The 25,371-nt window shown below is 38.2% G+C and overlaps 2 protein-coding genes across 3 annotated transcripts; one reads left to right on the plus strand and one right to left on the minus strand.

Annotated features, from left to right (window-relative positions):
* Positions 1 to 308: 308 nt before the first annotated feature.
* On the minus strand, positions 309 to 18,268 carry ccar2 (cell cycle and apoptosis regulator 2). 2 transcript variants are annotated; one of them, XM_083569323.1, is made up of 20 exons: positions 18,233 to 18,268; positions 16,340 to 16,433; positions 16,170 to 16,251; positions 8,055 to 8,140; positions 7,855 to 7,969; positions 7,626 to 7,761; positions 7,404 to 7,515; positions 6,988 to 7,134; positions 6,689 to 6,905; positions 6,325 to 6,435; positions 5,748 to 5,908; positions 5,508 to 5,634; positions 5,283 to 5,411; positions 4,850 to 4,987; positions 4,523 to 4,747; positions 3,723 to 3,845; positions 3,499 to 3,607; positions 3,212 to 3,409; positions 1,141 to 1,298; positions 309 to 1,043 (listed from the first exon to the last, which is right to left on the minus strand). In XM_083569323.1, exons 4-20 carry the CDS (start codon positions 8,138 to 8,140, stop codon positions 1,005 to 1,007), a joined length of 2,331 nt encoding a protein of 776 aa, XP_083425449.1. In that variant the 5' UTR covers positions 16,170 to 16,251; positions 16,340 to 16,433; positions 18,233 to 18,268; the 3' UTR covers positions 309 to 1,004. The 2 variants fall into 2 exon arrangements, with proteins under 2 accessions (XP_083425449.1, XP_083425448.1); XM_083569322.1 differs by lacking the exons at positions 16,170 to 16,251; positions 16,340 to 16,433; positions 18,233 to 18,268 and adding an exon at positions 8,703 to 8,812.
* On the plus strand, positions 13,311 to 25,356 carry ddx56 (DEAD (Asp-Glu-Ala-Asp) box helicase 56). Its single transcript, XM_083569342.1, has 14 exons — positions 13,311 to 13,621; positions 17,707 to 17,868; positions 18,776 to 18,930; positions 20,142 to 20,309; positions 20,404 to 20,494; positions 20,811 to 21,052; positions 22,442 to 22,579; positions 23,321 to 23,434; positions 23,525 to 23,619; positions 23,845 to 23,918; positions 24,082 to 24,171; positions 24,261 to 24,366; positions 24,483 to 24,577; positions 24,863 to 25,356. The coding sequence occupies exons 1-14, from the start codon at positions 13,508 to 13,510 to the stop codon at positions 24,929 to 24,931; spliced, it is 1,713 nt and encodes a 570-aa protein (XP_083425468.1). The 5' UTR covers positions 13,311 to 13,507; the 3' UTR covers positions 24,932 to 25,356.
* The last annotated feature ends 15 nt before the right edge of the window (positions 25,357 to 25,371 follow it).

A 25,371-nucleotide genomic window follows, 5' to 3' on the forward strand; every position in this document is an offset into this window, starting at 1 on the left:
AATATGTACCCCTGAGTGCATATTTCCATTTTCTCTTTCAGTTAATTTGTCAGTGTTTTGTTTGCAGCAAGTTAAGCAAAATAAATGTAAATGCTCAGAAGCTGACTGTGTTTTGACAGGCGATCTGAGAGAGCTGGACAGACTACAGGATTAAAGCGCTGCTGCATCATTGTCTGTTTGTTCCTTATACCAGCTTTTTTCTCTATATTACAGATTTAAATGCCATTACACTTAAATGTTTATGTTTTGTAATGATATGTACAATTTGACTCTGTATAGTGCATTAACAGAGTGCATTCATCGGAAAGTTATAATTCACAATGACATTTTTATTGTTGAATCAGAGGCATGAAAACAAGAACTGAAAACTTGACAACCTTTGAATTTAATGTCATTCATAATTTGTGGGGTAAAAAAATTCTCTCAGCCACACTGTGGTGAAGCGATGAAAAGCAGGGGGCAGGTTTAATGTTTTTTTGTGTTTGTTAAATTTCTGTTATTGCAGTAGTGTGATCAATTCCTGCCAAGAACAGTTACTGATGATCAGGATGGGAAAAAAAAATTGAAAAAAAAAAACTTACAACATTGGAATCTTCAGCAGCACTGATGGCAAGTATAAATAGAATTTATGGTTTTATACAAGAGAACCAAAACTTCAAACAAACTTATTTTAATATCAGTTTCCAAATTATTGGATTGAACAGAATAAACCAAACAGTAACACAGTAAATATAAGGACAATAATAAATTTCAATACATCTCTGCAGGCTAAGATGCTACTCAAACATGAATTCAAATTTAGTTTGTTTCCTTTTTTTTATATTTTTTTTAACAAAACCTGAAGTTTGCCAAGCGTGCCACTGAAATACCAAGCTGAACATTTTGAGGTTGGAAAATAAAAATGTACAACTCCATTAACAAAAAAAGAGGTTTAAAAACGCTGAAAAAAAATCTGATTGAGGTTTTTAAAACGCCCCTGCTGACTTTGCCATTTGAAGAAACTGTTAGTCTTTCATGTCCTTTGCTCTTGTAAGGCTTGTTGTCTGTAAAGTAAAAACTGAATTAAGTGTCTTCATTCAAAAACATGAAACGAACAGAATTAATAAAAAAAAAAAAAAAAAAAAAAACGTTTGTCTTTACCTGATCTACCATTTTCTGCATCTTCTCAATGACAGTGAGCATGTGGCCAGCATTCTCTTTTAGATTCTTCTCATAGGTTTTGTTGAGTGCTTCAACTTTTTCTAATCTGTTCTTCAGCTGCTCCTGTTCATCTGACACTGGCCTTGCCTTGGCCTCCTCTGAAAAACACAAATACGCATCCATGATTAATTAAACATGAGAAGCCTATAAACAGTTATTACCAGCTGATAATTACCCACTGAATTTGACAAAGATTTTTATTTTTAACATAAATAAGCCGCACATGTCTATAAGCCGTGTCTACACCAAAACTAATGAACTTTACACAGGCCTTAACGAAAGACACTAAATGCAATATGTTGCACTTCCTTTAGGAGCATAGCGGTATTTTGGGAATAGCCTGGCACTGCATTCTTCCGCTATTACTGCGTGTGTGGAGACCGAGGATTATGTCCTTATTATTTTCTGATGCTCATTTTTAAGTTTCTTTGACTAACCCATAATGCTGTTGCCAAGAAAAATAAAAAAGCACGAGTTTTGGAAACCTGTCTGTGCTTATATGATTTCTGTTGCAACTGGAGTTAGTGAGCTCTCCCATGACCCAGACTCAACGCGCTACAACGGCTTGTATCTAAACAGTAGCCTACCAAGTAAGTCATTGTTCACTGTCTTCATCCCTCCTTTCACAACTACAGTGGCACCTTGACCTATGAGTGCAGTAATGTACGAGTTTTCCGAGGTACGAGCGGTCACTCGGTCGATTTTTTTGCTTTGTTACGCAAGCAAAAAATTGAGGTACAAGCTCGAGACGCCGCTGCTAGATGGCGAAACGGAGCCAGAAAGCGAAGATTGTGATGAAAATTATGATAAGCAAAGAAGAAAAAGTACAAATTTTAAAGTTTGGGATACATAGTGTACAGGAGTGATAGTAAAAAACGAGTTTTCCCTCCGCCTCGTTTTCGTTAGCTCAAGTCGTCTCATCTCCAAGAAAAATACACTGAATAAAACCTTATTATATCTTTACATACGCTTTCTTTTATGTTTTTATATGATTTGTTATTTAGAAATGTATTTAATAACATGAAACATAAAAACAGGGTGTCTTTTTGAGTGTTGGAACGGATTAATGCCATTTTAAGTATTTTTAATATGGAAAACTGATTTGATGTGCGAGCAAATTGAGATACGAGCTCGTCCACGAAACGAATCAAACTTGTAGGTCAAGGTACCACTGTATTTCTCTGGGGAGTTTATCTTTTGTAATCGTCTGCACCACCAGTGGAAGTTTTTCTCCCGATTCCGTGCAGCTCAGAACACAGGTGAGGTCCCTTTTTTCGTTTACGTTCAGAAATTTCATTGGTCTAAATGTTATGTCGCTCAGTTTTTTGGCTAGAAGTTTGTGAAACCGGGAAAAACCCAGGAAAAATCCATAAATAAGCCGCTTCGTTGTTTAAGCCGCAGGGTTCAAAGCGTGGGAAAAAAGTAGAGGCTTATAGTCCGAAAAATACGGTAATTGGTGCTACAATATGGGTGATAACAGGCACTAGGCAGTGTTGTGGTCATTCTACATTTCCTATTTCCTGGTGGCTCCATCCTCAGCATTCTCCTACCGATATACCCCATGTCCCTCTTCTGCACATGTCCAAACCATCTCAATCTCGCCTCCCTCACCTTGTCTCCAAAACGTCCTACATGTGCTGTCCCTCTAATAAACACATTTCTAATCCTGTCCATCCTCGTCACTCCCAACGAAAACCTCAACATCTCCAGCTCCGCCTCACTCCTCACCACAGTCCTATACACTTTCCCTTTCACTCTCGCTTTCCCTTTCACCCTTCTATCACATACTTCTAAACCAACTCTACTGTGAAATAGCTGATTGAAGCTATTGATTAATTGAAGTGAATAAGAACCTCAGCTGTCATGTTTTGAAATGAGTTCTCTCAATTTTCACTTTCACAAAGGACAAACATAGAGAAATGAAGCACTAAGGGGTTTCCTTCACATATGCACCACATCACCTCTACCAGTAAACCGTCTAAAGAAGGAGTGAGTCTTCTCCTTTTCGTACCGAGCATTGCCTGTAGGTCAGCGATCCGTTTCTCCATCTCGTGTTGTGCTGCTTTGCTGCTCTCAAGATGCTGCAGCAGGTTGGGGATGTTCAGAACCGTCCCTTTGAAGTTTATAATGTCTTGGTTGACGTTGCTGGACGTGCGACGAGAAGAGGCCTTCTCCTTACGAACCACACCTGGCAGCATGGATTTATTTCCTGATGACATAGAGGGTAATGCAAAACAAGGTGAGAAGCACATTCTCAGAAGTGTGTATTTGAGCAAGTTGGACGTCTTTATGTCGTACCCTCGGCACTGAGGTCACAGGTCACTTCATCTGTGTCAGTCCAGTGAGAGCACAGCTTGCGGTACATGCACTTCCCATCCACTGACATCTTTCTGACAAGATCCTGTGCCTGAGAAATTTAATTGACAAAAATGTACATTGTATCGTTCCCTGTTTATTTGAAAGGAAAAAAAATTCCTTAAACCCTTAATTTTTATTAAAAAAAAATTTTTTATGAAAGAGACCTGCGCAGTGGTGAGGTAGAGCCCGAGCGAGAGCAGGATATTCTGAACGTCCTCTTCTCTCAGGGAGCCAGAGAGCTGTCTGTCGAAAAACACCCAGGACAAAAGAACCCTACGGGGAAGCTCCTTTAGAGGAAGGGGGGGATAATAATTTTTATGTTAAATCACTGCTAGGAAAACGAGCAACTTGTGATAAGAAAATCATCTTTATGTTATAAATATTCGCTAAAATAGTGTAATATGGACAGAATTTCATCTTTTAAAAAAAAAAATTGTCATCTTATATGCAGGTAAGAAGTCAAATAAAAATAATATCTTAAAGTGGTATTATCAATTAAACTGATATTGTGAAATGTTATGTTAGGAGGAATTGAGATTTGAAAGTCAATAGGTTTTCCAACCTCAAGTGGGAAAGCCAAAAACGAGGCTGATGAGATTTTGAGCTGTTTTGTGGATGACCTGCAACAATTCTCGTAATCATAAATGGATAGTTTACTCTAATGCTCTTTTATAGTTTTACTCTTTAACAAGTGAAACACAGTTAGAGCTGGCAAACTGATGTGATATCAGGAATAAAACACTAGACATGCTGTTGAAGAACAATTAGTCAAATTAAGGATAACCTGCCTCACATAGAGCTGCACATCACACTACCCAGTCATTGATTCATTTCCTGTAACAGCATGCCTGGATGAGTTTTATTTCTTAACCAAGATGTAGATGATGATCACTAAAACGGTCATTACAGGGACAAAAAAAAAAAAGAAAATTTCATAATATCATGTAAGTGTATTAGCTCTTACTATGTCTTTGAGTGACTGGCTGTCAAGCACATCTGTGGTCATGGCTTCTTCACCCTCCATGTGGCTCTCAGCCTCATCTTGTTCCTCTGACTGGTGTTCGCCCTGTTCCTGTTCATACTCCATTTTAATCTCTTCCTCTTCCTCCCCATCTTTGTTAGTCATTTTCTTCGGATCACTTGCTCCTTTCTTTCCCACATCCTTACTCGCCTTTTTTGCCTCATCATCCTGATGGAGAAAATAAGAGAATAAATTGCAACATACTTTCAGTTTGCAAATTGCTGAAAGGGGACTATATTGTTTAATCCAGTTCACATGAGATGTGTGTACCTGAGCAGCACTGCTGTCTTCTCCCTGTATTTCAGGCTCAGGCGCTGAAGTCAGAGGCAGGCTGCAAAGGGAGTGGTACAACTGCAGACCAAAATCCCTCTGGAGCATCTCGCTGAAGAGCTCGCTTACCAAACCCACCTAATAACACACACATGCAGATTCACTGCTGCTGTTCTTTCATCACTCTTACTTTTCCATTCATCCCTGCAGTTCTTTTTCTTTTTATATATATATATATATATATATATATATATATATATATATATATATATATATATATATATATATATATATATATATATATATATATATATAAAAAACATATGGTCAAAACACAAAATTCAAATTCCCTTTGTGTGTCTGCATTGGATACAAACCAATGGTCAAAACACAAAATTCAAATTCCCTTTGTGTGTCTGCATTGGATACAAACCTCAAAAGCATCTCTGTTCTGTGACATCCGTGGCTCTAATAAAGACAAGAGAGAGACTGTAGATGGTGTAAAACCTGCAGAGGGTTGAACAACCAGTGAGGGCACATCAGGAAGAGGTGACTCGTCTTCCTGAAAATTTCCAAAACAAAAACAAACATTAAAAATGGCACTAAACATTTTTCAGGTGATTGATAATATTAACATTCTGTATGTGTGTGACCTAACCCCTCGCTCTCCCTGTAACTTGGCCCATTCTTCTGCTGTGGGCACTAGGTTCCACACATCTGGCATCAAGATGATGGCTGTCTCTGTTTTATCTCCGGAAAGTAATCTCAACTCGGCCATTTTATGCCTTGAAAAGAGAAGCACAGTTGAACGTCATAACAAACTAACATGCCCGAACATGTTGCATCACAGAGAATCAGCCACAACAGGAAACCATGTTTACATACTGCATTTACTGACCATTGTGTGCAAGCTGAAAGGTCCAGAGCCATCTGCTCCATCACACAGCGCATTGCAGTGCGTACAATACCGCTGCTGTCTTTGGCTGGATTGGCTCCGTCCTCTTTCGACCAAGAACCACCAGGAAGATGTAGCTCTCCTGCTTTTTCCAGTAATAGAAACTAATACAGGAAATAACAAGGGGGAAAAAAAATGGTTTCAGTGCATTGTTTCAGTGTATGAGATCCATTCTGACCATGAACAGAATACATACGCTTACTCAAAATGAATGGCAGATAGGTACTAACTCTCCTACCCACACTCACCTGAATATATTACAACAACCTTACGTGTGCTCAGGATATATTCAATGTACAGTAATCCCATGTTTATCGCAGGGGTTATGTTTTAAAACCGCCTGCGATAAATGCAAAACCGCAATAAAGGGACGCCACCCCAAAAAATTCAATTTTATGTGTACAGTACTGTATTAACATTTTACTTCATTTTACTTCACAACACTATAATATAAGAACTTTAAAGTACATCAAATGGACCACATAGGTCAAAAAAATAAGAGAGGACGATATATGCTAACTTTGAACAACGCTGCAGGGTGGACTGCATCTCCATGTGGCTTCCCATCATCTCCATAGTTACAACACTGAGTGTAAAAGTCCTCAATGCCAGGCATGGACAGTAACAGCACCTGCAAAAGCAATATTAAAAAAAGCAGCACTGTAAATGACTAGGCACGAATATTTAGCATTTTTTGTGACATTCTCTATCCTTATAACAATATACATGCAAGTCTTTTAAGAGACTTTTTTTTTTTTTACTTCTCACAGTGTATACCAGTAAAAATTTGGGGAGTTGACTCTGAACCGTATACACTCTTTTGCAACAACTCAAAATAAAATTACAGCGTATACCTGGCTTTAAATGGACAATCTTCATTTTACCTTAACAGAGATAATGGAGTTGTCTGTGGAGTCTGGAGATGGAGTCAGTTCTGTCTGAGGTTGTTGCGTGCCTACGTGGAAGAAACAAGGCCCTGCGAGAGGAAAAGGCTGGCTGGGAGGGAAGCTCTCAGGCCAGCCAAGCTGCACATGAAAGAGAGACGGAGGAGCGTGGAGGTGTGGGTAACGGCGCTGCAGCTCCAGATTATCACATGCCTGACTGAAAAAGGGGAAATAAAAGGGATACTGTGATACCTTGTCCTTTGATCAACCTCACACAATTTTGGTGCAACAGGACCTACCTGTCTCGTGGGAAAAACGAGAAGAAAGGCGAGCTCATGCTGGTTTGAGAGGTGCTCTTTTTGTATGTTTCTTCCTCAGATGGTGGTTTCCATCGTCGTCTTTTTTGATGTGCGTTGTCTCCTCCCCAAGAGCCACCAGGTTCCTCCCTAAATCGAAAATAAACAGAAAATGAAGGTTTTTTTCCTCCCTATGGTTTGGGCCACATGTTGAGACACATGCAGTATGAGTTGGTTCACCAGTTAACCCAGGGAAGGAACTAGTTAGTATTTTACCCAGTGAAGCAATGTGCACGTTAGCACACATCTTCTGATTTCATATTGCAGCATATAACAATGGAAATTATACCAAAAAAAGTCATCTGCTTTGGGACTTGACTTAAACTACAATTCTTAATTTGTTACTGTCCACCACTCACCAGTGTCGTCCTCTCCGGCCAACCACAACCTCATTATGTCTCTTCCTGCTTCCGCCACCCCAGGAAACAGACCATGGTAACTGCTGGTGGTGAGGCATCTGCAGCATGCCACCTGAGAACAAAATCAACGCATATTTGTCAACATGTTTACATTTAAAAACAGTATACTGTACATAAGAACTGTACAACATAGCTGTTTCTGGTTATGCTGTTACCATTTACCTGGGGACGGCTGCATGCCAGGAATAAGTGGTGGTATTTTAGGTGATTTTAGCAGTGGTTGACGCTTGTTTCCCAAAATCCCAGGCGCCAGGTTAGGTGTCGCAGAGTGCAGCAGTGGCGGGGGAGATTTAAATGGCTTGTGAAAGAAAAATCAAAACAATTTGTTGTTTGTAATCAAGTAAAAAAAAATTCGGAAGCAAAATATTGCAAGGATGCAGTGAGAACTTACCTGGCCATTGAGAACCTGCACTCTTTGGGCTGTCCACTTGACAGAAGGCGAAGGATCCTGCACCGCCTTTACCAACACTTTCTCACCGACCAAGGGTGCTCTGCCTACAACAGCACTAGAGAAACAGAAAGTCCAGCGTAAGCACAGAACCCTATCGCAAAGCGATCTCCACCTCGAAGCATTTTAAGGCTGAGACAGACCTCATTGCAAAGCGTACATCCCGGTCTACAGTCCCATGGCGGTCCTGCAGCTGTGTCACAACCCCGGTAAAGACTCGCTGCCTCATCTGTGAAGAAATTCTTTCATTAATCACAAATTTAGTTATGCAGGTCATATCCTGAATGTTTGGAAGTAGTATATCTAGACTAAGCTAGCCTTGGTAATAATCTTGATGGTTTTTTATGCAGATCAGTAGTAAAACGTCTTTCCGGATCATAACATCAATACACATCCAATCATCTTGTCTTAAAATTACAGATAATTGAACATGTTTAAGAGAACTAGTGCTGACTGTCTAGATATTAAGATTAGTATGGGGGAGGGGTGATAGTATAACAAAACATCAGCCATGATGAGTACAATGAAAACAAAATCATCTGTTTTTACCAGGAAAATAAAATATGTACCTGTGTTGCACAATTTGATGCGACCTCAAATCAATGCTAATTCTAGGTATTGTGAATGCTAGCTGAAGCTAGTCAGCTCGTGCACCGAATGGTATTTATTTAAACAATTATTTTTTGTAATTTAGCTCTCTATCGGCGCAACAGTAAGACGTTGATTGATGTTAAATGTGCTCTTTTTACAAAATGCTATAAAAGTTTAACAATTTTAATGCAAAGACCCACCTCAATTCCGGGTATGTATTAATTTTTCGCTATTGTCGTCGTCTTCTTCTTGTTGAAGTGAAATGTAACGTGTATCATGGTTTAGTCGCATCATCGCCTCTAGTGGCGTTACCGAGTACTACTATTTTAACAGTCGTTAAAATAGTGTCTAAAGTCTAAAACTACATAAACTCACATCAACAACTCACATAAAAACATATAAAAAATAAGAACTACGTGTTGTATAAATAGATAATTATTATATATTTATACAACACGTAGTTCTTATTTTTTATATTGATACTTTGCCAATTTCTAGCCAGAATCCCACTGAAACACTTACTATAGATCAGATACTCCTTCATGAATTTAACTTTTGATTTACAACATGAAAGCTTGTCATATGAATATAAAAAGAATAATAGACAATTTTCTTTTAACTGGAATGTACAAATTATTGTGAGCCAGCTAGCTCAATGCAATCATGGCTTCTTTTGGATCCAAAATAATAATGTCACCAAAAATAAAAACGTTGTAAAAAAAAAAAAATAAATAAAAAAAAAAAATATATATATATATATATATATATATATATATATATATATATATATATATATATATATATATATATATATATATATATAATTATTATTTTTTTTTTTTCCAACACTCTATTCTTTTCATTTTGTAGCGTTTCTCTTGGCTGCACTGCTTCCAAAACGTGTATGTAGATGTTAGATTTTTTTGTCCAATCCGATTTCAGCCTCTATGTGCTGCCATGTCAATCTAATCAGTCAATCAGTGTACATAGACATAACATTCAACAAAGTAATTCTTGCTTGTTTTGCCTTGCTTGTGTTTTTTGTGTTTATACTATTACGATTGTACTATTCTCATTTAAGTTAAGAAGTCAAGGGAATGGTCCCCTACTGGCTCATGTCTTATTTGACTGATTGTTATCAGTTTGTACACATAAATAGGGTCTTCTCGATACTTTCTAAGATAAAGTTTGTTGTTCCACAAAAATCCCACTGCTTTTTCTTTAAATTTCCTAAAAATCTAGCTCTCAAACACATTTAACACTAATTAAAATATCTACTAAAATATAAATTACATTGCAATACCTGAGCAAACTTTTGGTCTGTTATTATCTGTCATGTCTACTTCAGTATAAAGGTGCAGGCTATTTGTTGGTAACTTAAATAGTGAAGACTATTGGAAATTGTTTATCAACTGCTTTGGTGAAATGGGATGTTTGGATGTTGTTGCCTGTAAGATACTTGAATTACAGGAGGAGTCAGTCGTGATCTTAAGAACCTCAATTGAACATATTGCTGTATTATCCATACATCTTAACTGGTGCCTGTGCTAGGAACACACTAAACATTGCAAATCACTTTCACAGGATGAAACTAGTAACACATTTCCAGTCCTCTTAAAGGAACCCCACCATTGCAATACACAAACAAAACACTACACCCCCTTTACCCAGTCCACAAAATCTGAAAACCTTCTTGGGGGCCGACACTCTTGCACAGGGTACCTCCTAGGGGCAGGGGACTCAGACACACCCTCAGCCCTGGCAAGCTCTCTACTAGGTGTTTCCTCCTCTGCAGTAGGTAGCTGCAAGTCAGGTCTTCCACTGCAAGGTCCAGCAGAAGGACAGTGTAGCCACCTGGCTTGGACCTTGTCTTCTGAGAGTGCCACCCTGTCCAGCAGCTGATCAACATGCCTTTGGTGCACCTGCCCATCACCAGTCCTGACCTTGTATGACAAGGGGCCTGTGAAATTATGATGCCAGTTATCCACTTGGAATCTTTGATGTAACTTCTCATGTACACCAAGTAATTTGGCCTAAACTCTCTTACAGTACCAGGGCATTCTTCAGCAGTCAGTTCCTGTCTGTGGAGCATATCACCTTCATGTTCGGGGTGCAAATGATCCAGGGCAGTGGTCAGATGCCGCTTTTTCAAGCAACTCAGCACATTTCACTGTTGATGAATTTGGTGTGACGTGCTGTGACAGCAAAAACAAGTCGGGTCCTCTACTCACGAAGCAACACCGTTGTCTTAGACTATTACATTGGGCAACCCACGCATTGCAAAAAAAAGTCTAAGTGTGTTGATAACTGATGACGATAACATGGAACTCATCAGAGACACCTTCAACCACTTGCTGTGTGCATCAACGACTATGAGGAATATTTTGCCTAGAATTGGGCCAGCAAAGTCAATATGCGGCTAGGACCATTTATTTGTCATCCACTCCCAAGGATGCACTTTAGCCTTAGGAGGCACATGACAAGTTTTGCATGCCTTGACATTTTCCCTTATATCTTTGTCCCTGCTCGGCCACCACACATAACTCCTTGCAAGTCCCTTCATGTGTACAATGCCTGGGTGTGAATCATGCAGCATAGCGAGTACCTCCCTCCTCGCCAAGCTAGTAACAACAACACGGCTTCCACAAAGCACACAGTTCTTATGCGCAGAGAATTCATTGTGGCAAAAAAAAGTTCTGAACCGGCTATCTGGTACAAAATCCTGCCACCCATGTAGCACCCAGCGTAGTACTTGTGACATGACAGGGTCCTAAAGAGTTAGGTTTGCAATTCGTTCAGCATGCATTGGTGCATATGGCACCATTTCAAGCAGCTATACTTCCACAGGCGGTGGCGTAACAGCATCAGACAACGACAGGGGTAAGCGACTCAGGGCATCAGCATTGCCTATGTGTTTGCCAGGTCTGTAGCATAGCTCATAGTCGTAAGCTCCAATGATCTCAACAGCACAGTTTAGAACTTCGTACGTCTCTTTGATTTTGTGTTGAAATGTATCCTGAGCTAAAATTATGCCAAATGCAAGGTGCCAAAATCTATATCGTCCAAATATGGTGTTGACACCTTAGACGATTCCTCTACTAGTTTATTCCCCAGTTCCCAGAATGGGCATCTAAATGACTGAAGTATTTTGCACCCGTTAGCTTGGTAAAGACTTTTACTTTAATGTTACTACATTTCAAAGTCAATTGTCTTACTTTTTACTCAACTACATTTCGTTACATCAGTCGTTCATTTTTATTTATGCGTGAATAAAAACTGAATTTGTTCCAGCACGCAGCAAGCCACCAAACAGGGTAGAGTTTGCGCTCTGTTTTGAACTTCCTTTGATTTCCGCTTGGTGGTATCAACTTAGCATGAACATACAGTTCAGCATCAGTTTAAAAGCAGAACATTTTTAGAGAAATATATGATGGAAGAAACTTCTGTCTCTAACTTGCCACAGCACCCGTGGCCTTTTTTTTGTGTGATTTTTTTTAATAGTTGGAAAAAAGGTTTTGGACTTATGATATCTTTAATAGATATAAATTGGTGTTTGACTAATAATAGGATGTTATAGCCATAATAATTCATAGTACTTTGGATACTTGAGTAGATTTGAAGGCAAATACTTTTGTACTTTTGTTCAAGTGAAAGATTACAGGGAGCACTTTTAATTTTACAGGTGTAATATTTTACTTGGTGTCTTCTTCTTCTTCTTTCGGCTTCTCCCATTAGAAGTCGCCATAGTGGATCATCCGTCTCCATACCCCTCTGTCCTCTACATCTTCCTCTTTCACTGCAACTACCTGCATGTCTTCCCTCACCACACCCATAAATCTTCTCCTTGGTCTGGTGGCTCCATCCTCAGCATTCTCCTACAGATATACCCCATGTCCCTCTTCTGCACATGTCCAAACCATCTCAATCTCGCCTTCCTCACCTTGTCTCTAAAACGTTCTACATGCGCTGTCCCTTTAATAAACTAATTTCTAATCCTGTCCATCCTCATCACTCCCAACAAAAACCTCAACATCTTAAGCTCTGCTACCTCCATCTCCACCTCCTGTCTTTTACTTAATGCCACTGTCTCTAAACCATACAACATCACAGGTCTCACCACAGTCCTATAAACTTTCCCTTTTACTCTTGCAGATACTCTTCTATCACAAATCACTCCTGCCACTCTTCTCCACTCACTCCACCCTGCATGCACTCTTTTCTTCACTTCTCTAACACACTCTCCATTACTTTGCTCTGTTGACCCCAGGTACCTGAACTCCTCCACTTCTCCACCTCTTCTCCCTGCAACCGCACCACTCCACTGCCCTCCCTCTCTTTCCCACACATGTACTCTGTCTAACTCCTACTGACTTTCATTTCCCTTCTCTCCAGTGCATACCTCCACCTCTCCAGGCTTTTCCCAACCTGCTTCCTACTCTCACCCCATATCACAATATCATTCGCAAACATCATAGTCCAGGGAGACTCGTCTGACCCCGTCCGTCAACGTGTCCATCACCACTGCAAACAGGAAAGGGCTCAGAGCCGATCCTTGATGCAGTCCAACCTCAATCTTGAACCAGTCTGTCGTTCCTACTGCACACTTTACTGCTGTCACACTGTCCTCATACATGTCCTGCACCACCCTCACATACTTCTCTGACGCACCTGAATTCCTCATACAATACCACATATTTCACTTGGTGTATCTCTACTTTAACTTAAGTACATGGTTTGCGTACTTTGTCCACCACTGAGTGCCAACTTCCACTGCTTCATGGTCCAGTTATGATGCCCCATGCCCATTGCCCATTGCCCATTGGTAGTGGATATGGTTCATTTGGACGCTTAGACTAGTCTGCAGCTACACAGCTACATATACAGTACTGTAATTAATGTCCCTCCTTTTGGACCACTTCGAAGGGAACAAATCAGTGCACCACGTAAATACCCCTCAAGATCTGCCGTTCTAGCACCATTGATCACCAACCATGACCCACAGATCATGACGTCTGTCGTACGTAATGTTTCCACGCCTACTAGAACCACGTTTGGCGAAAGCATGGACTCCGATAAAATGCAATTCCACGAGATGGGTTTGGATGACCGTATTTTAAAGGTACACTTGTCGAAACTAAACATAATCAGTTTGGAATGACCCAAACTAATGAAATCGGAATAATTAAGAAGAGCTGTTAATCGGTTAACGATAACCTGGACTGCTAGCTAGCTCGAAGCCGTGTGGGTTTTATCCTACAGCAGCATCTGTTTGCTAAATATTAAAATCGTTGATTCGATATTATGTAACGTTATTAACTAGCTATTAGTTTAACTATTATTAGCTATTAGTTGCCTTTACCAGTATCGTCCCAGTGTGCCAGCTCCTGCCAAGCTAAACTAACCAGTAAAAGAGACATTTTCATGAAATTGTGATGGTAGCATAATGCTAACATGACGCCAGCCATGTTTTTAAAGTTTTCAAAATTAAAATGTAAATGTTATTTGTCACATACACATTCATACAGTGTACGACATGTAGTAAAATTTATTTTTTTTACTACTGTCCAACATGCAAACAATAAATAGAAATAGAATACAAGTATAAAAAGAAGTAAAATAAAGTATAATTATAAGTTAAAATATATACACACTAGAAAGTATATATTTATATCTATATATACACCAATTGCACATAGGGATGGATATGTGTATGACAAATATTGACAAAAGTACAGATTAAAGTAATTCGGTGTAATTTGTCCTTAAAGTGTCCATGTGCTGGTATAGGTGACGTAAAGTGACACTGTGCTGTGCCAGTCCTGAGTTAAAGTGACAGTCCAGAGTTAAAGTGGCATAAACAAAAATAATTGAGCAGCGAAGAAGAAGTGAGACGGAGATAGAAGTCCAGGTACTAGTTAGTTTCCTGGTTTAGACACCGAAGCTCCGAATTATTCTCTCTGTGATTGCTTCCAAGGAGTGGAAGCGCTTCCCTGAACGCAACAGAGAAAAGAGTCCATCGCTAGGATGGCTGTAGATGTGCTGCAGGTGAGGGAGTTTGGTGCGGATGGTATGTTCAGCTGACTGCACCACCATCTGGAGCGATTGCTGGTGTAGAAAGTCCTTATCACCTGAGAGGGTAATTTGCAGTCCTTTAAGTGTCTCAGATGGTACAGGCGCTGTCGGGACTTCTCCACCAGGGTGTTGATGTGACAGGACCAAGACAGGTCCTGTGTGATGTGAACACCTAGGTACTGGAAACTGTCCACTCTGGGGTCCCGTTGAGGGTGGATGAGGTGTGTTTGCCCACCCATGCTTGTGAGCTTGTGGTCTGTCTGTCAGGAAGTTGTCCCAGGACCTCCAACTTTGAGGTGAGCGTGGAGGGATTTATGGTGTTAAATGCTGAACTGTAGTCCGCAAACTGGAGACACAAATTTCCTTTTCTGCAGTCCAGGCTCATTGTTGTGTGTAAAAGATGTGCAATAGCATCATTAGTAGAGCGGTTTTGGTGGTAATCGAATTGTAGAGGATCCAGTGTGTCCGGTAGTGATGAAGTCTCTGACCAGTCTTTCGTAGCACTTCATCACTACTGAGGTCAGAGCTACAGGGCGGTATTCGTTGAGGCAAGCGGACTGGGGTTCCTTGGGACAGGAACAATGGTAGACTGTTTGAAGCATGAGGGGACAATAGACTGTTCCAGGGAGAGGTTGAATATCTCAGTGAACACTGGTGCTAGTTGGTCAGCGCAATCATTCAGAACCCGACCTGTGATACCATCTGGTCCTGCTGCCTTCCTGGTATTCACTTTCCTAAAAGCCCTTCTTACGTCATGCTCCGAGGTTAAATATGCCTGAAAGGCATACCTGAGGAGGAGGGAATTGTACTAGTTCAGTCTTAAGATGTAGAGGGCCTGAGCAAACACCTGAGTGGACAGTTGTTTCTAAATCAGAATCAGAATCAGGTTTATTGGCCAAGTGTGTTGACACACACAAGGAATTTGGTTCCAGCTGTTAGTGACTTTCAAAAGTACAGACATAAATTAAACCTATACATGACAAAACAGACAAGACAAGAGAAAAACAGACTATACAAGACAATACAGACAATGTGAGACAGTATAGACAGTGTGGGTATTAAATAGGGATACAGATCAGTAATGTACATAAAGTGTGAGAGTGCATGGTAGTGCAAATGACAGTATTGTGTGTCAGGTATGATTAGAGAGTTTACTATAAAACTTTGTACAGTATATAGCAGCCATAGTGTGTGCAACATATACAGATGATGTGATGACTGACAGTTCTGTGCAGTACTTATAGATATGAGCAGGAATATAATTATGGTCAGTTGTTAGTGAGGCTGATGACTACCGTATGACTACCGTATGACTACCGTATTTTCCGGACTATAAGCCGCTACTTGCCAATAGAAAAACTCGAGAGAGAAATTTTTGTGAAAGGAAGGAGGAAGACAGTGAACAATGACTTTCTTGGTAGGCTACTGTTTAGATACAAGCCGTGTAACAGACACTTTCTTTCGTTAAAGCCTGTGTAAAGTTCATTAGTTTCAATGTAAAAATCAGTGGGTGCGGCTTATATTTGCTTGCGCTTAATAGTACGGGAATTACCGTAGGTTTGGGACAAGATGATGATGATGTGTAAATGAATCACCTGGGATGACGTGCAGTTCAGTTTTTCTGGGTTTCAGTTGAAGAGCTGCCATTCACAATAAGATATCTGAGTGGAAACCAGACTGTAGAGGGAAGGAGAGAATTAGTTGAGTGTCATCTGCATAGGAATGATATAAAAACTAGTGTGAGGAAAAGGAAAGGACTACATACTGAGCCTTGTGGGGCACTAGTGGAGAACCTACATGGAGATGATTTGGGTTCTCTATATCATCTAATGTGACAAGGCAGGATATTGGAGGTTGTTCTGTGGAAATAGAGAGACAGTTTTAATTATTATAAAAACTATAAAAATAAGTTTTTAATAATTTATGGATAATAATAAAAAAGAATAGGGATACCTTTTGTTTTTTTGGGAATAAATGTTGCTAAAAAATTAAATGTTGCTATTTGAATAATGCAATTTATATTCTGGGACTAGTTTTATGTTTTTTTTGTGTGGGTTTTGATATGTATTTGAGCTGCGAATGTCCCTGAAGTATTGTTGGACAAAATCAATGTCTAAAACTACACAGAACAATCTGCTAGACTGTTTTTCGGATGACTGGATGATGTCGATTTTGAACTGCCTATAGTTGCCTGAAAACTGTCACGGCAATGACTACAAACACATCATCGTTTTTGATCTGCAAAAAATTGCATCTATAAATTGTGGAACAATTTTCGTATCAAATATTGAAGATTTTGAATAGCTCATCATCTGTTGTACTTAATATCAGAAGATTCAAAGAATCTGGAGATTTTGTAATCGACATTACTTCATGTGCTTAGAAATACCTTCAGAAAGTATTGTCTGTAAACACAGTTTGTCAGGCCATCCAAAAATACAGGTTAAAGTTCTATCATTTAAAGAAAAAGCCATATGTGAACATGATCCAGAAATGCCACCGTCTTCTCTGGGCTCATTTTAAAATTGACTGAGGCAAAGTGGAAAACTGTTTTGTGGTCACAATAATTAAAATGTAAATTATTTTTGTACGCCTCATTTCAGGGACTAAAGATAGCTTGTAATTAGTGGCTCAGTTCAAAAGTCTGTATCTCTGATGGTATGGGGTGCATTGATGCCTATGAAATGGGCAGCTTGCACATCTGAAAAGGCAATACCAATGCTGAAAGGTATATACAGGTTTTAAAGCAACATATGCTGCCATTCAGACAGTGTCTTTTTCAGGGAAAGCCTTGCATCTATTACAATAGCATGGCTTCATAGTAGAAGAGTCTGGGCGCTGAACTGGCCCATCAGCGCCCAGGAACATCAGGAAATAAAAATATATGACACAGAAGACTTAGGATTAAGCCAGAAATCTGTATCAGACACAAATGGGACAACATTCCTCTTGTAAAACCCCAGCAACTAATCTCATTTCCCAAACATATAAAAACTGTTGTTAAAAGAAGCAGGGATGCTACACAGTGGTAAACATGGGCCTAATAAAAAAAATATATTACATATATTATCCTTTTAAACAGGTAAAAGTAACTGTTTTTACATTTGTGTTTATGATCCTATGTGTTGACAGGCAGTAGCCGACCTTGGATGGGCCCAGCCGACACTCATTCAAGAAAAAGCGATTCCACTGGCTCTTGATGGGAAGGATCTTTTGGCAAGAGCTCGAACTGGTTCAGGGAAGACTGCTGCTTACGCTGTACCGATGATTCAGCAGATTCTCACCTCTAAGCAGGTAGGATAATGCTTTTTATATTCAATGATTGACACTAGGGGTTGACCGATATGTTTTTTTTGGCCTGTAAGTTTGGCAGAGTTCCTTTTTTTCTCGACCTCATTAAATCGACCAGTTAATTACTAAGAAGTGATACAGAAAATTGCTTAAATTAAACATTTACTGAACAACACAAGCATCTTCAATAAGTGCATTTGTTACCAGTTTGTAGCACCTGTGCGTACCTGTAGCCTAAACTACATCTGGTTGAAGGCTTGCTAAAAATACAGTTAAAAAAGTTACTCGCATTCTCTCTTTAAAAGTAGCATCATATTTACCAACGAAGTGTATAAGGCTAGATAAAGAACGAAGGATAAGAACTTACAGAGCAGGACACAGCAAGCTGATCATCCGTCAGCTTTAGTTGTCTCCACAAATTAGCTCCACAAATCTGTTAGTAATGATCGCAGCATGTGTAAACGCTGCTGTTTTATATATTCCCAGTTCTAGTTCTCCTGGTTTTCCTGTTCCCTCAATAGAACCACTTAAAAGCTGTCTAATCGACACTGTTACTGCATATAGATTTAGCTGTTTTTTCATATAATGAACTTTAATTTCATAGTAAAGGCAACACATTTCTATATTTTTGAATTAAGACAAAATGCTGCTGGGTGAAAAAGAATTGCTGTGTTGGCTAAGCTGTCATGTATGTGGATTCTAGTATAGTGTAAAGAATATATTTTTGTTATAGGTTTACCCGACCTAAATATTTACATAAAACTGCTGTGTATACTGTTGATTGGACGAGTTTCATGAAAAACTGGAAAAACCTGGTGAATGGAACTGACCAAATAATAATGTAAATATTGGAATAACAGATGACTATGAATTGCACTTGAGAGATTTTAATGTCTTATTTTTTTGACAGACGGTGCGAGAGCAGGCAGTGCGAGCTTTAGTCCTCGTTCCCACCAAAGAGCTGGGACAACAGGTACAGACTATGATTCGCCAGCTCACCGCATACTGTGTCAGAGACGTTCGTGTGGCCGACATTTCAGGCAAAACAGAGTTATCGGCGCAGAGGTGAGTGTAATTACTATTAACTATTTTTTTCCTGTCTGAAGAACTGAAAATGGGGAATATAATATTTCCTCTGATTTTTACAATGTAGGGTTCACTATATAAATATTGTCCAGTACATCAAAAAGTAAAGGAGCAAGTAAAATTTTGTTTAATAAGTAATTTCTAATTCATTCATTCATTTTTATTGAATATGTCTCTTGCATTTTCAGGGAATAGAGGCATATTCTATACACACACTATCCTCACACATTATTTATTTTTTTTCCTCAAACTTTACAGTCCAAATTGGTTTTTATTTCAGCTGCTTACACTCATATTTACTGAATTAAATGGAAGACAAGGGAAATATATTGGGCTTAAAGACATTAAATATTTGTCACTTCTCTTCCCTCTCGCTCACCCAACAAAGACTTCATACTAAAGAGTTCATTAAATGCCATGTTGGCCGTTTTGAAATTACGAGCCTTTCTCTATGGCTTTGTTTTTTTTTTTTGTTTTATGGGGAAACATGCTTATCGAGAAGAGCATAGTCAGAGATATTTTGAACTTGATTGTCCATTTTAGACTAAAAAATAAAAACAGTGCTCTCTAATGTCACTATTTTACCTGAAAAAACCTTACAGAGCCATTCTCAAAACGGCAGCCATTTTTTTTCTGGAAACATGAGCATTTGAAATCACTCAAGTGCATGTACATTAGCAATATATTGTTGTTCTTGCATACTTAGAAGAAATTAAAACGTTACCTTTTACCAGCATTTAAGACAAAAATTTGCATACAGCATCTGTATTTTAAGTCTCAATAAAAAACTGCAACAAAATGTAAAAATAATTAAATAGACTGAAAGATAAATAAATAAATAGTTAAAAAATAGTGTACACTTTTTAAAACTATTTTTAAAGAGCTTTTTTTTTTTTTATAACCATAAAGCTGCAATAGCTTTCAGTTTAAAAGAGACACTCATTACAGGCATCATCATGTTATTACAGACACCAGTCTGAGAAACTAATGTAGCGACTGATCATTTTAATAGTTCTTTCTATACCAAGCTTTTGACATTGAACCAGTACTGAGGACAAGTTACTTCAGTGGCTCTGCCTCCTGTTGTTGTTGATCACCAGCTTTTATTGTTGTTTATGTGACTTTTATTAATAAAAAAAAAAAGTTTTATTAAAAATTGCAAAGTGAGGTTAAAATGTGTGTTCTTGTAGGCCGATTCTGATGGAAAAACCAGATGTTGTGGTAGGAACACCGTCTCGAGTGCAAGCCCATATCAAAGCCCAGAACCTGGCGCTAAATGCTTTGGAGATGCTCGTCATTGATGAAGCGGATCTTCTTTTCTCTTTTGGTTTTGAGGCTGATCTGAAGGATTTTATTTGGTGAGTGTTTATAACACCTTGTCCTACTTTATTCCCTGCTCAATGGGAATGTAGAATAAAGTTCCTAAAAATTTGCTTCATTGTTTTCCCACAGTCATTTGCCTAAGATCTATCAGGCTTTCTTGATGTCTGCTACACTCAATGACGATGTTCAGGCCTTGAAGGAGCTTGTTCTACACAACCCTGTATGTATAAGCACCATTGATTTACCACAGCAAAAGTTTTATCACATTGACATATTAGATTGTTAATAGTAAAAGCAGATACCTTTTTTTAAAATAAAAAGTTAGATTAAACATAATGTTTGAAAATAAATCAGGATTCACATTTTGAAAAATCACATACACATCACAAATTTTTTATTTTTTCATGGTACATTTAACCACAAGCATGATGTGCTTGCAGGATTGTTAGATGATGACTTAGACTTTACCTGGTTCAGTTTTGTCAGTCTTTTCTGATTCTGTTACTTTTTCCTGTCTTCTTCCTGTGTGTTTGTAGGTGACACTGAAGCTGCAAGGCTCGCAGCTTCCAGACAGCTCCCAGCTTCAGCAGTACAGCGTGAAATGTGAAGAGGAGGACAAGTTCCTTCTCATCTACACGCTCCTAAAACTGGGCCTGGTGCGAGGCAAGACGCTCATATTCGTCGGCAGTCTGGATCGCTGCTACAGGCTCAAGCTTTTTTTGGAGCAGTTCAGCATTCCTTCCTGCGTTCTCAACTCCGAACTTCCTGTGCACTCAAGGCAAGTATTGGCAGGCTTAAAAATATAAGAGAAAATGTTTAGTGTAATTACATATACTGACCACTTTATTATGAACACTTGTATCTAATCAGCTAACTTTTTGTTTTGGTTTGTTTTTGATTTGGGTGTGCCTCATAATTTGGAAAGGCTCCATCAACGCTGAATGGAATATACAGGTTTTAGAGCAAAAAATTTTTCCATCCAAATGTTTCTTTAAGAAAAGGCCTTGCATATTTGAGCAAGACAATGTTTTCTGCATTGACACACACAGGGAATTTGGTTCCACCAACAGTTGGCCAAGAAACCTGATTCTGATCTATTACAATAGCATGACTTCGTAGTAGAAGAGTTCAGTCATAAACTGGCCTGCCTGCAGTCTAGACCATTTGAAAACATTTGGTGCATCATGAAACTAAAAAATACAACAAAGGACACCCAGAACTGTTAGATCCTTTCAGACACAAATGACAAAATTCCTCTCCCAAGACGTCAGAAACTTGTCTCCTCTGTTCCAGAAAATGTGATGTTACACAGTAGTAAACATGGTTAAAATCATCAAAAATCAAATGTGAATGTATAACATTTGCAAATCATTGCATTATGTTTTCATTTTGTAAGTGTAAGTAAGTGTTCCCACTTTTTTTGGAATTGGGGGTTTTACTGGCAAAATGCATCAGTGATCAGAGCAATTGATAAAGAATGGCCAGGAACTTGTTCAAGTTGACATAAAGCAGGGGTGCTTACACTTTTTTTGGCTTTGCAAGCTACTTTTAAAATGCCCAAGTCAAAATGATCTACCTACATGAAAATATTTATATATATATATATATATATATATATATATATATATATATATATATATATATATATATATATAAAAACTGTTTAACTTAGAGATTAGAAGACTGCTTTCTATCTAGCTTTCAGAATATAAACTCAAAACAAAACAACTGCCATGAATCTAGTATGATAAAAAAAAAAAAAAATTTATTACTTTTTTTGAGAATCGATACATTAGGGACAAACAAAATATCACAATACTTAGCATGTATCAATATTTTCTTACAACCTTAATAAATAAGTGGAGTCACTTAGCATGCATAAGTGGTGACTCGTGTTAGAAGATAAATCAATTTTTTATTAATGTCACATGATCCACCATTGCAGTCTCCTGGTCGATCACAATCAACGTATTGGGTACCTCTTACATAAAGGATATAACATGAATATACATAAACGACATATGGTCCTATTCTGCTCTTCCATTTTCTATTAATAGTAATGTAATATGAATAGTTTTCATTATTATTATAGGTTACATATAGTTTTTTATCATAACATTTGCACATAATTTAACATACATTTTTTTTCTTTTTTTATTTATTACAGGTGTCACATCATATCACAGTTTAATCAGGGATTCTACGATTACATTATAGCCACAGACGAGCAAGGGCTTGACAACCCGACTGCTGATTCCCAGAGTGGTGAGAGCAAAGGGAAAAAGAAGAAAAAGAAGAATAAAACGTATGGAATTTCTGCTTTATCAATAAATTCACACTGCATGTATGGTTTACTGACATTGTACTAAATACTGAAAACATTTTCACTATATCTTGTGTGCCCTCCAGAATTATTCGCACCCTTTTAATGCAAATATTCCACTGAAACAATAGGGAACTGATTATTTATTTCTTTAAAAAAAAAAAAAAAAAAAAAAGAGATAAGAGTTGTAGTTGTGTAAGCGTCTGTGCAAATGAGGTGACGTATATAAAACTAATTTCTTAGCAATTAGGCTTGTGAGTGTGAACAAGAGGATAAGAGTCTAAAGATAACAGCATTAGAATTAGTTCTTTTCTCTTCTGGCTTCCAGACCAGTCTTAAGAACCTTATTTAATGAGTGTTAAAATCCCTCCATTTATTTTTGTGGCTAACAAAATCTTTAAATCAGCTGTAAAACATCATATGGAAGAAGCTATTAAAGCTGTTTGGATGAAAGAAGCTCTTACAGTATCTCATCTTTAAAAGGAAAAGATTCTAATAAACCATTGTAAAGTATGGCGGCTCATCGATGAGGATTTCGAGGACAAACGCCTTTTCCAAATCAACACGGAAATGTATTTATTCATATATTAGTTTATTTTCCAGGATAGTCCTAAAAAAAATTATTTATTGAAAAAGTGACAATCATGAAACCAGTGTTTTCGAACAAAACAAAAACTTTTTTTTTGCCTCAAGAAATGACCTTATGGATCATAATATTTTCAGAGGCAAAGATAAAGAATATGGTGTGTCCAGAGGTGTCGACTTCCAGAACATTGCAAATGTCATAAACTTTGATTTTCCCACTTCGGTTGAATCCTACATCCACAGAGTTGGCAGGTAAATGTATATTTTTTTAAACACATTTATGCCTGTTGATTATACTGATGCACATTGCTCATATTTTGCTGTCTAATGCCATTTTCGCAGGACCGCACGAGCAGACAACAAAGGCACAGCTCTCACTTTTGTCTCCCATTCAGAGCTCTTGTTGCTGGAGGAGGTTGAGTGTTCTCTTACAGAAGGTAACTTTGGAAAAAATAATTAAAGAATATATAGTTCTGGAAATGACTGAAACAAATGCTTTATATTAATTCTGTATTAATGATTTGCAATAGATAATCTTATATCGCATTATTTTATTTATTTGTTTGTACACTCAGTTAAACCAAGCGTTTGTCTCTTGGCAGTATTTTAAATCACAGACTGCACATTTAATGTTAAATATTATTTGTGTTCCTCACGTACAGACAGTGGAAACTGCGCCCTGAAACCGTACGGGTTCAAAATGGACGAAATAGAAGGATTTCGATACAGATGTCGGGTATTAAAACACATTTTACACATTTAAACACATTCTGGTTATTCATCAATTTAACATATAGGAATCATTAAACTTGACTAGGCTTAACAGTATTTAAAGCCTTTTATTGTTTGTTGGGAAGTACATAATATTTTCAATAAATGATTATTATAAATCACTATAGGATGCAATGAGGTCTGTGACCAAACAAGCAGTGAAGGAAGCAAGATTGAAGGAGATCAAGCAGGAGCTGCTCAACTCAGAGAAGCTTAAGGTTTGCATCAAAGTTTATAATAATTTGTTATAAGCTTCGAAAGGCCAATTTCTGACACCCCCCCCCCTTCCCCTCCCCTCCCCATCCAGATGTACTTCGAGGACAACCCAAGAGACTTGCAATTGCTCCGCCATGATAAAGACCTCCATCCTGCCATAATCAAACCCCACCTGAGAAACGTCCCAGACTACTTGAGTAAGACATTGTTAATAATAGTTTGCAGTTGTAGAGTTATTAAAGCATGAGAGTTTTTTGGGAAGATAAAAAAAGGTTGTTTGATTTGAAAACATTCTTCCTAATATGTATTTTAGTTCCATCAACAATGAAAAGTCTGGTCAACCCTCTCTTACGGCGCAAGAAGAAGATCAAGCCCAACCCAAAGGGAGTCATGAAAACTGCCTTTAAGGTGAGACTAAAATGACTGACACAGATATTCCACAACATTTAATGTAACTAGAAATGGTTAAATAGTATGGAAGCTAATCACACCACCCCCTTTTCACCCCTAGAACTGCATGTATAGTACAGCATTTTAAACAAAGGTTTCAGAATACTTCAAATATATTAGTGCTACTTTTGGAAAGTGATGTGATTTGTTATTCAAATAATGTGTTGGTTAGAGTAAATGCCATTACTAATAAGTAACCAGAGTATACATCATATCTGAATGTGTTGTGTGTCCTGTTTGCAGAAGAATATCAGAGGGAAGAACCCACTGAAGAGTTTTCGCTATGCTGGGAAGCAGAAAAACAAATCCTAACCGCACAGGACTGAGTTTTTCTTCGAACCAGTAGAGACATGGGGATGGAAAATGCTCATTAATCCTCAATGTGACAAGCTGGATGGACGTTCTGTGAGGACACATTTGCTTCGAATACTTGGACAATACGAAGAGACTGAACTGAAATATAAAATAAAGTTTTTTCATGGCAGTAAAGAAATCTGATTTTTTTATTTTTAAGTGTGCTGCTGAACAACATCCCCACCGAGGTAGAGCTGATATGTGGTGATGGTCAGTGTTGGACATGTGAGATTATACTGACTTTATTAATTGGTTTAATCTTTTTGATTAACAAGCTTCGAGGAGCTCGCTCGTCACTGGAATTATTTAAAACTGAATCTAATGTATCCCAATCTTTAGAAACATTGTGTTAGAATAAAACCCGGACACTTTCATCCTTCAAACCTTCTGTGAACACT

Source organism: Silurus aristotelis (genome assembly GCF_946808225.1).
Source record: "Silurus aristotelis genome assembly, chromosome: 18".
Classification (NCBI taxonomy): domain Eukaryota; kingdom Metazoa; phylum Chordata; class Actinopteri; order Siluriformes; family Siluridae; genus Silurus; species Silurus aristotelis.

Bases quoted from the DNA above. Each gene is read 5' to 3' on its own strand.
- ccar2 (XM_083569323.1), bottom strand. From the start codon at position 8,140: ATGAGGCAGCGAGTCTTTACCGGGGTTGTGACACAGCTGCAGGACCGC. The intron at 6,906-6,987 runs GTAGGTCCTGTT...CCCCTTTTTCAG, and splicing joins TCGTTTTTCCCACGAGACAG to TCAGGCATGTGATAATCTGG. The intron at 3,608-3,722 runs GTCTCTTTCATA...TAAATTTCTCAG, and splicing joins TCTACCTCACCACTGCGCAG to GCACAGGATCTTGTCAGAAA.
- ddx56 (XM_083569342.1), top strand. From the start codon at position 13,508: ATGACGTCTGTCGTACGTAATGTTTCCACGCCTACTAGAACCACGTTT. The intron at 18,931-20,141 runs GTGAGTGTAATT...GTGTTCTTGTAG, and splicing joins ACAGAGTTATCGGCGCAGAG to GCCGATTCTGATGGAAAAAC. The intron at 23,435-23,524 runs GTAAATGTATAT...CCATTTTCGCAG, and splicing joins TACATCCACAGAGTTGGCAG to GACCGCACGAGCAGACAACA.